General features: G+C 55.2%; 1 protein-coding gene across 4 annotated transcripts in view; it reads left to right on the forward strand.

Annotated features, from left to right (window-relative positions):
* The window catches only part of SLC39A11 (solute carrier family 39 member 11), a 439,134-nt gene that overhangs the window by 312,250 nt on the left and 113,831 nt on the right, over positions 1 to 13,053 (forward strand). For 2 of the 4 annotated variants that reach the window (XM_025889875.2, XM_025889876.2), the window contains exon 8: positions 10,762 to 10,860. The exons of the other annotated variants lie outside the window; for them this stretch is intronic. In XM_025889875.2, the coding sequence (XP_025745660.1) occupies positions 10,762 to 10,860 (99 nt within the window). The remainder of the gene's footprint in view (positions 1 to 10,761; positions 10,861 to 13,053) is intronic. 4 annotated transcript variants of the gene reach the window in all.

The following is a 13,053-nucleotide window of genomic DNA, read 5'->3' on the forward strand; positions in this document are numbered from 1 at the left end:
AAAGATTTCTTTTTTTTTTTTTTTTTGTTAGATTTCTTTCCAGCGCCCCGCCTGGATTTCTTCACATCAGTGTGCACTCAGAGGCAGCAGGCTGTGAGCTGTGGGCCGTGAGCTCTCAGTGCTGTCAGACTTTCGAGCGGAAGGTGGTGGTCTCATGGATGTAGTGTTCTGAGTCTTGGGGAGGTGCCGTGGTTCAAGGGTGAGGGTCCCAGGGCTGGGGCTCAGGACCTTAACTCTCTGGGTCTTGCTCCTGCTCTTCACCTGCACCCACAAGAGACCTCTAAGGAATGACAGTGAGGGATGACCAGACCCCCTAACCCCCAGGTCTTCACCTACCCTCATCTGCTCCTTGCAAGTGTCCCCAGTAGTGTGCATGAGATTGACTCATTGCACACGCTTTGAGTTGCAGCTCGAGCCTTCCCGTGCTCCAAGTTGTCTTGGCCATCAAGCCGTTGACATCACTAGCAGTGAACTTGGAAGTGGGTAGAAGCGCACATTTCCCTGCCCCTCCCCCACTCCCTGCACTGCTTATCTTTGCTAGCGAGGAGAGATAGCAGGAGGTTCGGAGCCCCTGAACCTCGTTTCATTTGCAAAGGAATATCATTCCTCTTTGTTCGGGGGGCCCGGGCTGGTTGTCCCACAACACACATATTGACAGGCGGCTTTCTCTGCCCAGCTGCAGTCAGAACTGCATGCAAATCGCCCGCGATTTCTCACCAGAGCTCAAAGCTCCCTGTTCGGTCTGTTCAATTGCTCTCCCTGCAGGAGGAGGAGCAGGTGGTGTTCAGCTTTGAACTCGGTCCACATGCCCCAAGGATAAGTGAAGGTATCGTTTGGTCTTAACAAGGGAATTGGGGGGTGGAATAAAATCCCTGTTCTCTAAGTTTTGCCTTGGCCAGAAGCCAGGCAGAGAGAGCAACGTGACAGAGACTGCGAGTCGAAGGCTATTGAGAGCGTATGGTATTCGGCGGCAAGAGAATGCAGCCTCCAGCTTCGTGCCCAGAAGATTGTTTTGTGGGTGGAAAAGAAAGGAGCCTTTCAGCCCCTCTCCTTTGGCCTGCACCATGGTTTTTCGCTGAGCAGCCGTTTCAGAGTTTCCTCTTGGAGTGATTGGTTTATGCCGTCCAGATGTGCACAAGGCGATGGTTTTGTTTTTCAGCTTTCCAGATGTGCACGGCCAGGAAAATGAGCTTTGGCAAATGGGGAGGCCTGTCTCTGCAGTCCCGGGAATCTGGAGAGCCCACAAAGCCGCCCTTGTGTAGGAATCACAGAGCTTAGGATCTGGAAAAGAGCTTATGGGTCACCCGATTCAGCCTCCTTATTTTAGAGCAGAAGACACCGCGGCCCAGGGAGTTGGGACATGCTTGCTGCTGATTGATGACCTGCAGCTGGGGGCAGACAGGACGTCGGCCTTGCTGGGGCTCCCGGGCCGGCATCTGCGCGCATACCTGTTTCGTGGCTTTGTGCACCTGGCACTCTTGTAGATGCTTGGGACACATGGGTGAACAGACAGAGATTCCTAGCTTGTTCTGATGCCGGGTCAGACAGGGGGGAGAGAGCAAACCATACACAAGAAAAATGAGTACGGGGCGCCTGGGTGGCTCGGTTGGTTGGGCGACTGCCTTCGGCTCGGGTCGTGGTCCTGGAGTCCCGGGATCGAGTCCCGCATCGGGCTCCCTGCTCGGCGGGGAGTCTGCTGCTCCCTCTGACTCTCTTTCCTCTCGTGCTCTCTATCTCTCATTCTCTCTCTCTCAAATAAATAAATAAAAATCTTTAAAAAAAAAAAAAGAAAAATGAGTACGTTGTACAGTAGCTTAGACAGTAGGAATTGCTCTTAAAAAAAAAGGAAGAGGAGGAAAAAAAATCGACTAGGGCTCAAAGGGGAATGGGAGGGCTGGATGGTTTGTGATTTTAGATAAGGGGACAAGGGCAGATTTCACTGGGAAGGTGACTCTTAAAACTGTGGAATAACCAAATGGCTCAAAGTTTGGTGGCTCAAACCAGTAAACATTATCTCACGTTCTTTGTGGGGTCGGAATGGGAGAGTAGCTTTGCTGAGTGGCTCCGGCTCGGTGTCCCTCTTGAGGTTGCAGTCAAGGAGTCAGCTGGAGCTGTCCCCATCGAAAGGCTGGAGGACCAGCCTCCAAGATGGCGGACCACATGGCTGCTGGCTGGAGGCCCTGGGTCACATGGGTGCCTCTGTGCGGCTGCTTGAGAGTCCTACGCCATGGCACCTGGCCTTCCCCAGAGCTAGTGGTCAAGAGACATAGACGAAAGCCACGATGTCTTTTATGACCTAGCCTTGGAAAAGTCAGATGGCCTAGTCTTGAAAGAGGTGCAGAGGTAGCCACAGATACCCAAAGAGGAATATTCCAGTAGAAACACCCAAAGCAGGAGCAACCAAGCATGCAGAGAGAGAAGTGTAGAGGGAGAGACTGGACAGCTGGAGTGGAAGCAGACAGGGAAGAGGAATAGCGGGGGTCAGAGAGAGGACAGAGGGCGGGGACATGTAGGTCATGGCCAGCCAGGGGAAGGACCTGGGCTCTGCCTGTGGGTGAAAGGGGTAGCCACAGCAGTTTCAAGCCAGGGAGCAGGTGTGGAGAGAACAAACGGGAGGGGCAGTGGGAGAAGCAGGGAGACCAGGCAGGACGCTGCCACTGTAAACCAGGCAGGAGAAGGTGGCGGTCCCCACCTGGGCGTAGCTGTGGAGGGGTAGGAAGTGCCTGGATCTGTACAGGCTTGGAGGATAGACCCCCAGGACTCCCTGTCAGGTTGTGTGTGAGGAGCGAGAGAGAGTGGCCAAGAGTGACATCAAGGTTTGTGGCCTTCCTTCCCAAAGCCGTCACTGGCCACTTTTCTCCCCGCCTTTATACAGAGATGGCGTATGGGGAAGGCTTGGAACCCAGCACGGGTTGCCTTATTGCGGTGACCCATGCTGTGTTCTTCAGATTATCACCTGCCCTTTGTGGGACCTTGGTTACTCTGTCTACCAAATGGAAAATGAACTTATACCCGCTAAGTGAAAGAAAGAATAAATGTTTATAAAGGCACTTACTTAAAGCTCTTTAGAAGAAAGTACCAAAATGCTGGAAAATTTTTTAGTGGCTTGTAATGGTATTTTTTGTGCTGGAGAACAAAATGTTTTTGTTGCATCCCCTCCCCTCAAATGCTGATCCTGCAGATGGAGTGACTGGAACAATCAGCGAATGAGAGACTGGAGGGAAGGATGGCAGGGGGACGAACGGAGGTATCCCAGGAAAGACCCTACACCGAGGGGTCTCCAAACCTATGGCTGGGGGGACACCACCCGCATGCCAAGTTTGCAAAGTGTTCAGCACCCATAACCCTCATGGGATCCTCCACCTGGGTCTTGTAGGGCCCCCTAAACTATTCACAGAATGTCCCCAAGCAGGCACGACCAAGTTGAGCTATTCGAAGTGAAGGCAGGGGCTCCTCTTGGAGAGCAGGGACCCCGGAGTTGGAGGCTCCTGGGGCGCTCAGCATGTTCTGTTTCTTGAGCTGGGTGTGGGTTTTGTGATGATCAGTAAGTTTCTGAAAATCCATCAGGTAGAACTCTTAGAGTATGTGCTCTTCTCTGCATGTACCTCAGCTGCAATAAAACATCTTTATTAAAAGACAATAGGAAGTTATTCTTGTCCCCAGAGTGTGACCCCCACCCAGGACCTAAAGTCCTACCTTGAGACCGTCTGCATTCTCTGCTAGAATGCATTGTTTTTAAAAATCAATTAGTTTTTTTTTAAGATTTATTTATTTATTAGAGACAGAGCTGGGCAAGGGGCAGAGGGAGAGGGAGAATCCACAAGCAGACTCCTCCCTGAGCAGGGAGCCTGTTGTGGGGCTCGATCCCAGGACCCTGAGATCATGACCTGAACCGAAACCAAGAATCGGATGCTAAACCGACCGAGCCATCCAGGGGCCCCTAAAAATCAATTACTTTAAAGGAGAACTCACCAATAAACTGTTGCTATTGGCCCCCGACGCCTCCTATCAATTAGCAGATAAGAAGAGGTAGCTCAGTTTTGTCCCGTTTGGGGAATTTATGCGATTAGAAGCACACAGCATTCATGATTTGTGTCTAGCCTTTTTCGCTCATGATTTTGCCTCTGAGATGCCTCCTGCTGTTGCACGTAGCTGTAGATTGTCCATTCTTGTTGCCCGTACGCTATTGCATGGGGTGAACACATCACTGTCGCTTTATTCATTCCATCCTTGATGGGCATTTGCTTAATTTTTGGTTTGGGGGCTACTGATAGAGCCGCGAGCCTGGTAGAGCCTTTTTATGAATATGGAAACATGCTGCTCTCGGGTCCATACCCCCAGGTGCTTTTAAATCACGTGGAGGCAGCCTCTTACCTGGCCCGTAGGGAGGACTGACTTATTTGCTGGGAGACTTGGCAGGTGAAGATCCCCAGGGCGTCCCTCGGGGAGTGAGAGGTCCCCTCCATCCCCAGGAGGCTATTCCTCAAGGAGAGGTGTGCAGTGGTGGTCTGAATCACCCTCCTACGCCACCCTGGCTTGTGGCTTGACTTCCTGGGGCTCTTCCCCGCCCTCTTTGAGAAGGGCCACCGACTTTAAGGGAAAGGATGGGTCATCGCGGCTTTCCAGCCTGGGGCAATAAGCCTCCCAAAACCGAGAGAAGGGGGTGGGGGAAGATCCCTTCCGTGCTAAACCAGCTCCACGGAGCAGGTAGGGCCCTGGCAGCCCCGCGGGGAGCATCCAGCCCCTTCCCACCTGCAGGCTCATCAAACACCTCCAGTGGCAGCCCGAGTGGGAAGCTGGTGATATCACCGCTGTGCCTGAACACTCAGGCCTTTCAGGGCAGGACGATAACAATCAAAACAGTATGTAAGGGCCTGCCACACAAGAACACACATGCTCGCAGCCCAGGGGAGGATCTGAGGGCCCGGGTGAAGTGGGGCTTGTCAGGAATATGCTGTTCTCCTTTCATTATCGGCAGGCCAGAGAACATAGCCTGGAGAGCAGGCTGCGGGTTTGCAAGGACGCTCTCCTGCCAACTCTCAGGGAAATCGGTGACTCTCCCTACTGTAGCCTCCCCGGGGACACCTCGCCTCCAACCACAGAACTAAACCCAATGCTGAGCAATAACCTGCAGTTGGGGTTCAAGCAGGAATGTCCCATTGCACAACTCCGAGGGGTTCCACTCGCAGAGCACACGATGTGCACTGTTCCCCCAGAATCGTGCAACTCCAGGGTCCCAGAGCTACTGCCTTAGGCATGAGGGAGCGGAGGCCTGGTCATTCCCCAGTGTCGAGCGTGCCCTGAATCCCAGGAGTCTGTCCTGCCACCGCCAAGTTCCTGAGAAGCCTCAACTCCGCCGAGCCTGGAAATTCTCAGATGAGACGAATGATGAGTGAGATCAGATACTGTCCTTGCTGGGCCCAAATCGTTCCTCCTGGCGTTCAGGTGCTTGGTGAGGACGTCAGCTCACCTAAGCTGTTGCTTACTCTCGGTCGGTCGTCCTCAAGCACGGGTGATTTGCCACCCCGCCCCGCCCAAGACGTTCTGCAGTGTCTGAGACATTTTCGGTTGTCAGGACTGGGAGGATGCCCCTGGCATCTGGTGGGTAGAGGCCAGAGATGCCGCTACATATCCCACAGTACCCGGGACAGCCCCTACGGCAAAGAACGATCTGACCTAAAACGTCCACCGCAGCAGGGCTGAGGACCCCGGCTATAGAGATGCTCCAACCCCCTTAACCCTGGAGGTCTCTGGCTAACACCTCCTCAATCCGGTCTGCTCTCCTTGCCTCCAGAGTGGGCCCAACCCGCAGGTCATTGCTGAGTGGGCATGAGGCAGCGCCGGAGCCCGGGATGGTCTGATGGGTCTGCGTGAGGCCCAGAGGATCCGAAGTATGTGACCACTGCCACTGCATGGCTGGGTGACCTTGGGGACAGCTGTTGTGCATCAGCTTCCCCATCTGTGAAATGGGGATATTAAGGGTAGGAAACACAAGGTGGCCGAGAGGACTAAGGGTTTGCTACATGTAAAACACCCGCAACCACGCCTGACCCTTCCATCACCTACAGTAAATGTCAGGGATGATTATGATCATTTCTGTTCCAGCTGGGGGACCTTAGGCACCTTCTGATAGGCCTAGGAGCTGGAGATGGGAGATGAGAGATGAGCTGACTTTGGCCACAGGTCATCGCATGGGGACTGTGTGCTCTGTGATGTTGCCCACAGGGCACGTGATGAAAGCTCTCCCCAAGTTCGAGGCCCGAGATGTTAAGTGAGAGGTCTGAGTGGGTATGGCCAATAAATAAATGGGTCTCAAGGGAGCCCTCCACGCGTCTCATTCAGCACGGGGTCTGCATCCAGACGTGGGCCGGACACCGCTGGGGTGCATCCCCACACTTGGCTTTGGGGCGACCCCTGGGGTGGGGCTGAGGCCGGGGCCCTGAGCCCTCAGGTTTTCCCTCGAAAGCCAGCAGACTCAGCGGACTGTGATGCTTTCCTGTGTGTAGGAACGGTTTTTACAAGACTGACGTCTGGGAGAGCTGGGCTGTGACTTCTGTGCATGTCCTGTGTGCGCGTGTGTGCGCACACGTGCATGTGTGGGCTTTGAACTGGGGAAGGGGCAAGAAAGAAGGCCTGGATGGCCCGGCCTACCATCTCACACATTGCCTTGCTCTGTTCCTTCTTCCCACAAGACATGTGTCTCCTTATCTCTCTCTGTCCATTAAAGGGGTCCCCATCCTTCAGAGTCCCTCCTGACTGTCACGTTCTGTCTCAGATCCTCTGCCTCTACTGGAATGTTCTCCATGCGGGCTTTGTGCTTCCCTTACGGCCTTGAGCCAGTTGGGCGCCATCCTGTAGTTCTTTGTAGGCAGGGGTTTTGCCCTCGATTCAACTGTAAACTCCTTGAAGATGATGGGGGGCCCTTCCTTCCTCACATCTCTCTTCACATATGACATAAGCTCTCACACGTGGCCAGGGCTCCATGGTGGATTTGGAGTCCCCCCTTCAAAGGGGGCTCCCAGCTGGCTGTCCGTTGCTATTGCTGGCCTTGTGACCAGGAGGAGGTCACAGGACCGAGAAGGTTGAGGAGCATGAGTTGGAGAAGAAATTCGTATGGGGTTGGGAAGGTCACCGGGCGGTGTGGGGAACAGCAGAGCCCGAGTGCCGCCTCATTCAGGAACCTCGGGCAATTTTGAATGGTAGGACCAGCTCTGGGCTGTGAGCTGTGAGCAGCACTTCACAGCGATTGTCCACAGAAGAACCCGAAAAGAAGGGGAGTTTGTGCCCGGTTCGAGGACAAAGTGAAGGCCGAGTTGCGTCCCCCCCGCCCAGGTCTGGCTGGCACACCCAGTGTCCGGCACACCGTCTCCAAAGACATGCAGCTTCTCTGTGCCTTTGTTCCTCCTTTAACCACGAAGGTGTTGAACAACGGGGCCTCCAACGGCCCTATAACCCGAACGTTCTCTGACTTTTCCTCTGGGGGCTGAGGGGGATGCAGATGAGAAGGCAGGCCTGGTCGAGGGGAAATGGGGTCAGGCCTCTAGTTGCTTCCAGGCCTCTAAGAAACAGCAGAAACAACTGCCCACCGGCATGGCCGTCCCTCTTGTCGCTCGTCTCCTGGGATCAGCGGTATCTGAAGATAAGGGCAGGGAGGCCCCTCCTGACTAGCAGCCGGGAGGGCCAGCATTGCACCTGCCAGGCCCCGGCTCCCCTCCGCCCACCGGCTCTCCACTCTCCCTCTCTCCTCCCTGCCCCTGCTCTCCCCACGGACGGCCTTTCCTGGCCTTTCTCTCCCCTCCCTGTTAATCCTGGTCCGGCTCAGGTGACAGATCACTGTGGGGCTTGGCTTGACACCGAAGGGAAGGGGTGCTGTCAGGGGAGAGCTTGTGGTTTCTTTTCTTAATGAGCCCTTCGTCCCCACCTCCCTCTCCCTGCCACTCATTTGCCACAGTCTAGACTGGGGATGTGTCTTTGTGCTCCCTCCGGGAAGAACAAAACACAGAACACAGCAGCTTCACTGTCTTGGGAAGGCCAAGGTTTGGGTTTTCCCCTTTGCTTTTCGAACCCTGTTTGGAATCTTCATAGCCCATCCCGGAAAGGAAACCTCTCATCTGGGCTTTCCGCCCCCAAAGTTGAACACAGGAGGGGATGGCCCACCAAACCCCACTCCCTGGGGATGCGGCCAAGAGTGCCAGGTGGGTCGCGTGGCGCCCAGGGGGAGCAGAGTAGGGCTGCACGAGGGAGGGAGCATCTGGGGCTTCCTTCCTGGCAGGCTGTCCTTTTGCAGCCCAGCCTGCTGCTCTGGCCCCCACCCCTGCTAAGTCAGCTCCGAGCTCCTGCTGCCAAGGGACCAACCCTGCCAGCCTGAGCCCCGGCCGCCCTGCTCCTTCGCCCTGGGCACCTGCAAGCCACTCTCTTCTTCTCTGCTGTTACTAGTCTGTCTCCCCAGCATCACCCCCACTTTGCTGCTTCTGTTCTCTCTTCTTCAGGATCCCCTCCAGGGCCCCCGAGTTCGGGTTTCATGCACAGGACGGACCCAGTCTACAGGCCGGCTGGTGCATTCACAAGGAGCCGCTGGTGTCCTCAGCTCTGACCTGGGGCCACCCCCCCCCCGCCATGATGCTGGGCGCCAGGATAGTCAGGGAAGGGGCTCCCGGGTCGGAGGTGGCCATGGCCACGATCTTCGTCCTCACCCACTCTGATGATGTCTTAGGTCATTGGCTCTCAGTGCCGTCAGCACATTCTTCCAAGTCTGCGGATCTGGAGCCCAACACCATAGCGATTCCCTGGAGTCTCGAGGGTGGGCCCAGGCATCGGCGTTTGCTAGGGCCTGGCCAGGGCCGAGGGCTCTGGGTTGTAATTCAGTCCCGAGCTGATGCAAGTGACGAAGTGGAACAGGGGGTGCGGAGGGGACCGAGTCCTTCTGTTGGGTCTCCCCTAGCTCGTTGATGTCTCACGGATGCAGGGCATCCAGCGGAGCAGCGGGACTCGGGCGAGCACGTGTACACACGTGAAGAGCAGAGCCGAGTTAAGAAGGGACCTATAGGAAGAAGGGAAGGGCGGAGAAGCTGCAGTCCGGCCCTTGTCGGGGGGTGAAGGAGCCCAGGAGCACTCAGGGGAGATGTGGTGATCACCTGGCAAGGTGGTGCCCTGCTGGGGACGGCCTGGCAGGATCCCGAGGGTGTGGCACCTGGTTGGGCTGGAAGCGCCACGCCAGAGCCAGGGCGGGGCCGAGGTAATGAGGCTTGCCAGGGGTAGAAGAATGGGGTTTCTGTGCCGCTTATCAGGTTGGTGGCTCCCGGACAGGATGTGGAGGAGCCTTCCACAGCCCGCCTGGTGGATGGCTGCAGTCAGTGCTGTGTCACCATGAGGACTTTGGACGGGGAGCCCCACTTCTGACTTGCCGGTGACACGGGGCTGGCCACTCTGGAGTTAGGCTGGGTGGATGGCGTGCGCCTACCTGTGCACAGGGCAGGGCAGGCGATGGCCGTGCCACTGAGCCCGCCACAGAGGGCTGTTTCCACGGTCAGGACAGGGATACAAGAACTGGCCAGACACTTTGATCTTCCTCATGAGAGAAACCTTGATTCAGGGCTTTGCAAAAGGTCAAGAAAGGTTGTATCCACTTACCCATCTGGGAGTGGGGAGGGGATCCTGGAAAAGTGTCGGGGAAAAGGATCACCCCTTTGAGGGTCTGTTTGAGAAGGCAGGGCAGGGGCCAGTGAAATATTGGCAAATGGACCCTTAAGATTCATTTCTTAAAAAGAAATATATTTCAAATGCCCCCATGACACTGATAGCAGAAGCCTCTAGAACAAGCTGTATTTCTGCCCAGGGCTGGTGGGAGCTTATACGGTCCTGTAACTCGAGCAGGGCTGGACGGTATTATCCAAAGCTGGGTTTGGGTTCCTAGACCTGGGACCCAAGAAGTGAGAAGTAAGACTCTTGACCCTGATCCCAAGGCCGGCCCTTTTCACCCTCTGCAGATAGTGGGCAGTTTGTCCTCGAGCCTGACCAGTTCCCAGAGCCCAGCCCCTCTAAGTCCCGTAGGAGCAGAGGAGGGAGGATCTCGGTGAGCACCGCAGGGGCCCAAAGAAGTGTGGTGCCCGGGCCGGACCTGCAGGGTCGGTGGGATAGCCAAGCCCAGCAGATCAGTGTCCCTGTTGGAGTCTGCTCACTACTCCCCTGTCCCGTTCCTGAGGTTGCCTCCCAATAAAACGCCCTGTACCCATCTCCATGCCATAGGGAATAAAACCACAATGTACTGAGCACCTCACACGCGCTGGGAACTTTACAGGCATGAGGTCACTGGGCCACGTGGCCGTGAAGCAGTCCTTCTTGGGAGAGGTTACCATCCCCGGGCAAGCCCGGTTGTGCTATTTGCAAGGATCTGAGATGTCCAACGGCAAACGATTTGCACAAAGTTATGCCGCTGAGGGGCAGACCCCGGTCATCCTCATGCCCAGCCAGCACGTTCTCTGCTTACTGCGGCCCCATAAAGATCGAGCATCCCTGGGGACCAGGGACAGCGGGAAGGGTGGACGGTCTGCGTCAGCCCATTCGTCTCCGTGTGCCCTGTACCTTCACACATGCCCTGAACTCTCTCCTTCCTGCACCTGCCATGGGTCTCAGCTGGATCTCCCACACCCAAGGACGGCGTTGGGTCTAGGCGAGGGGGTCCTGTGTGTGTGTGTGTGTGTGTGTGTGTGTGTGTGTGTGTGTGTGCGGGTGTTGCCTTCATGTGCCTTCTTGCTCTTTCAGGAATTTAGCCATTGGAATCGGGATCCAGAATTTCCCAGAGGGCCTGGCTGTCAGCCTCCCCTTGCGAGGGGCTGGCTTCTCCCCCTGGAGAGCCTTCTGGTAAGTGCTCTAGAGTGTCTGCTCTCAGAGGCCGGGGTCGTGTCTGATGTAAAGCTCAGAGCAGTCTTTCGTATGGGCTTCTTTCTCCGAGAGCTGCCTCTTCCCACCTGGAAGCGACCCTGGAGCTTCTGCTAAAATGCCGACAATCTGTTTGAATCCTGCGCCCCCAGGCGTGGAAGGAAGCTCAAGAAACTCATCTCTTGACCTTCGACCTTTACATAAACCAGCCCCAATGGTCATGTTTCCTATTCAAAATGCCTCCGGGTATAGCCACGCCATGCCCATTCAGTGTTGGGTTTTCTCCCTGTCGAGTAGGAAGTAAACCAGCGTCTACTCTCAATGTCACACGCCTTTACGTAGGCCCATCTGACCACAGCCTATCTCCAAGAGTCATTACACTGGCCCGGCTCAGAACCCTTGTCAACGTGAAGACCAGGACTGTGTCAGGAGGGTCTGGGAGATGATGCCTCTTGCACTCCGAAAACGTGTTTTCAGGGTCCCTGTGGCCTTTCTAGTCTATTCCTTAATGTTACTTTTTCAGTGACACATAAGGTGAGTCCTCAGTTTTCAGAGGGGAGAACCGTGGCCCAGAGCGTCAGATGACCAGCTCTTAGTGGTGACTCCGAAACTAGAAGTCTAATCTGTCCCTCAACTCAGGACTCCGAGCCCCAGAATACCTCTTTGTTAAAACAATCGCCACTCTAGAATGTACGGTGAGGGCGTTTGAAAAGACTGCTAATAACAACAATTGAAAAATGCCTTCCATTTTATGGGACCTTATGACTTACAAGTTCTTACACATACTTAAATTATTTTTTTTTAAGATTTTATTTATTTGAGAGAGAGAGAATGAGAGAGAGCACGAGAGGGAAGAGGGTCAGAGGGAGAAGCAGACTCCCCGCTGAGCAGGGAGCCCGATGTGGGACTCGATCCCGGGACTCCGGGATCATGACCTGAGCCGAAGGCAGATGCTTAACGACTGAGCCACCCAGGTGCCCTAAATTATTTTATTTTACCCTCTCTTGTCTCTTCCTCCATTGTTGGAGTCTACGGAACAGAGGACGGGGTGAGGGCAGGGCAAATGGCCTTAGAGATGTGGTTCAAATGTGAGTTCCAGGAGCCCCAAAGCTGTGACTGTTATTTCCTACAGGAGGGGCACCACAAGACAGGAGGCGAGGGAATGGGGCGGGGGGCCTCGTGCTCAGCATCTGGACCCCAAGACTGAACTCTTTTTCTTCTCAGTCCAGTCTGGGCTTGACGTCAAACTCACTTTTTTCCCCAAAGTGACAAAGCTGAGGCCGGGAGTTGTACACACACCACAGAGCTGCAAGGTCTGCCAACCTGTGCACACAGCATAAGTGGTGTCCCTTTAGAGGGTCCTGCAGTGTAGACAGTGTCTCCCCCATGCCAACTGTCTGCTCCTGGCCAGGGAGAAGCAGGGGGCGTGGGGGGCTTCACGGCCCTGTCCTGTCACTGGGGAGGCCAGCTGGACATGGAAATGCCCCAGGGCACTTCTGGGTTTCCCTACCCCCATTTTACAGGTGGAGAGATTGAGGCTCACAGGCAGTATATCTTGCCGGATGCCCACACCCGGGATAGTGGGAAAGATGTCCCAGCTCCCCTGTCTGTTGGTATTCAACCCAACAGCCGGCTGGGCTCAGCTGTGGGGACCAGGTACCAGCTTCTCTCCTGCTCTCTGAAGCCTCAGGGCTCACGTGGGCTGCTGTTTTCGTCAGGGCTCCTGGGATTGCAAGCAACAGAGACCCACCTGCTCAAATGAAGGGCTTCTTCTTTTAAATGAAGAAATCTCACCTTAATCCAAGATGGGGGTAGTGGGGGCCGGTCTCAGGAGACACCGGGCCAGGTAGGTTCACCTCTTCAGCAGAGGGGTGTGGGTGCAGCTCCTTCGGAAGGGGTGCAAAGGTGGCCCGAACCCCCAAACCTAGCAGGCACAGCCGTCCTTGGGAAACGTCCGCACCACTCCTAACCAGTGTCCTGCCGGTCAAGAGACAATGCCGACATCGGCTGGTGAATGGATAGAGAACATGTGGTGTGTCTGTACAGCGGGATATTACTCATAAAAGGAATGAAGTGAATGCCGATATTGTGTTACGACACGGGCGCACCTTGAGAACATTATGCGAGATGAAATAGGCCAGCATTGCATGAGTCCCTTTATATGAAATACCCAGA

Source organism: Callorhinus ursinus, unplaced genomic scaffold, assembly GCF_003265705.2.
Source record: "Callorhinus ursinus isolate GAN/ISIS: 27379988/994484 unplaced genomic scaffold, GSC_fseal_2.0 scaffold50, whole genome shotgun sequence".
Classification (NCBI taxonomy): Eukaryota; Metazoa; Chordata; class Mammalia; order Carnivora; family Otariidae; genus Callorhinus; species Callorhinus ursinus.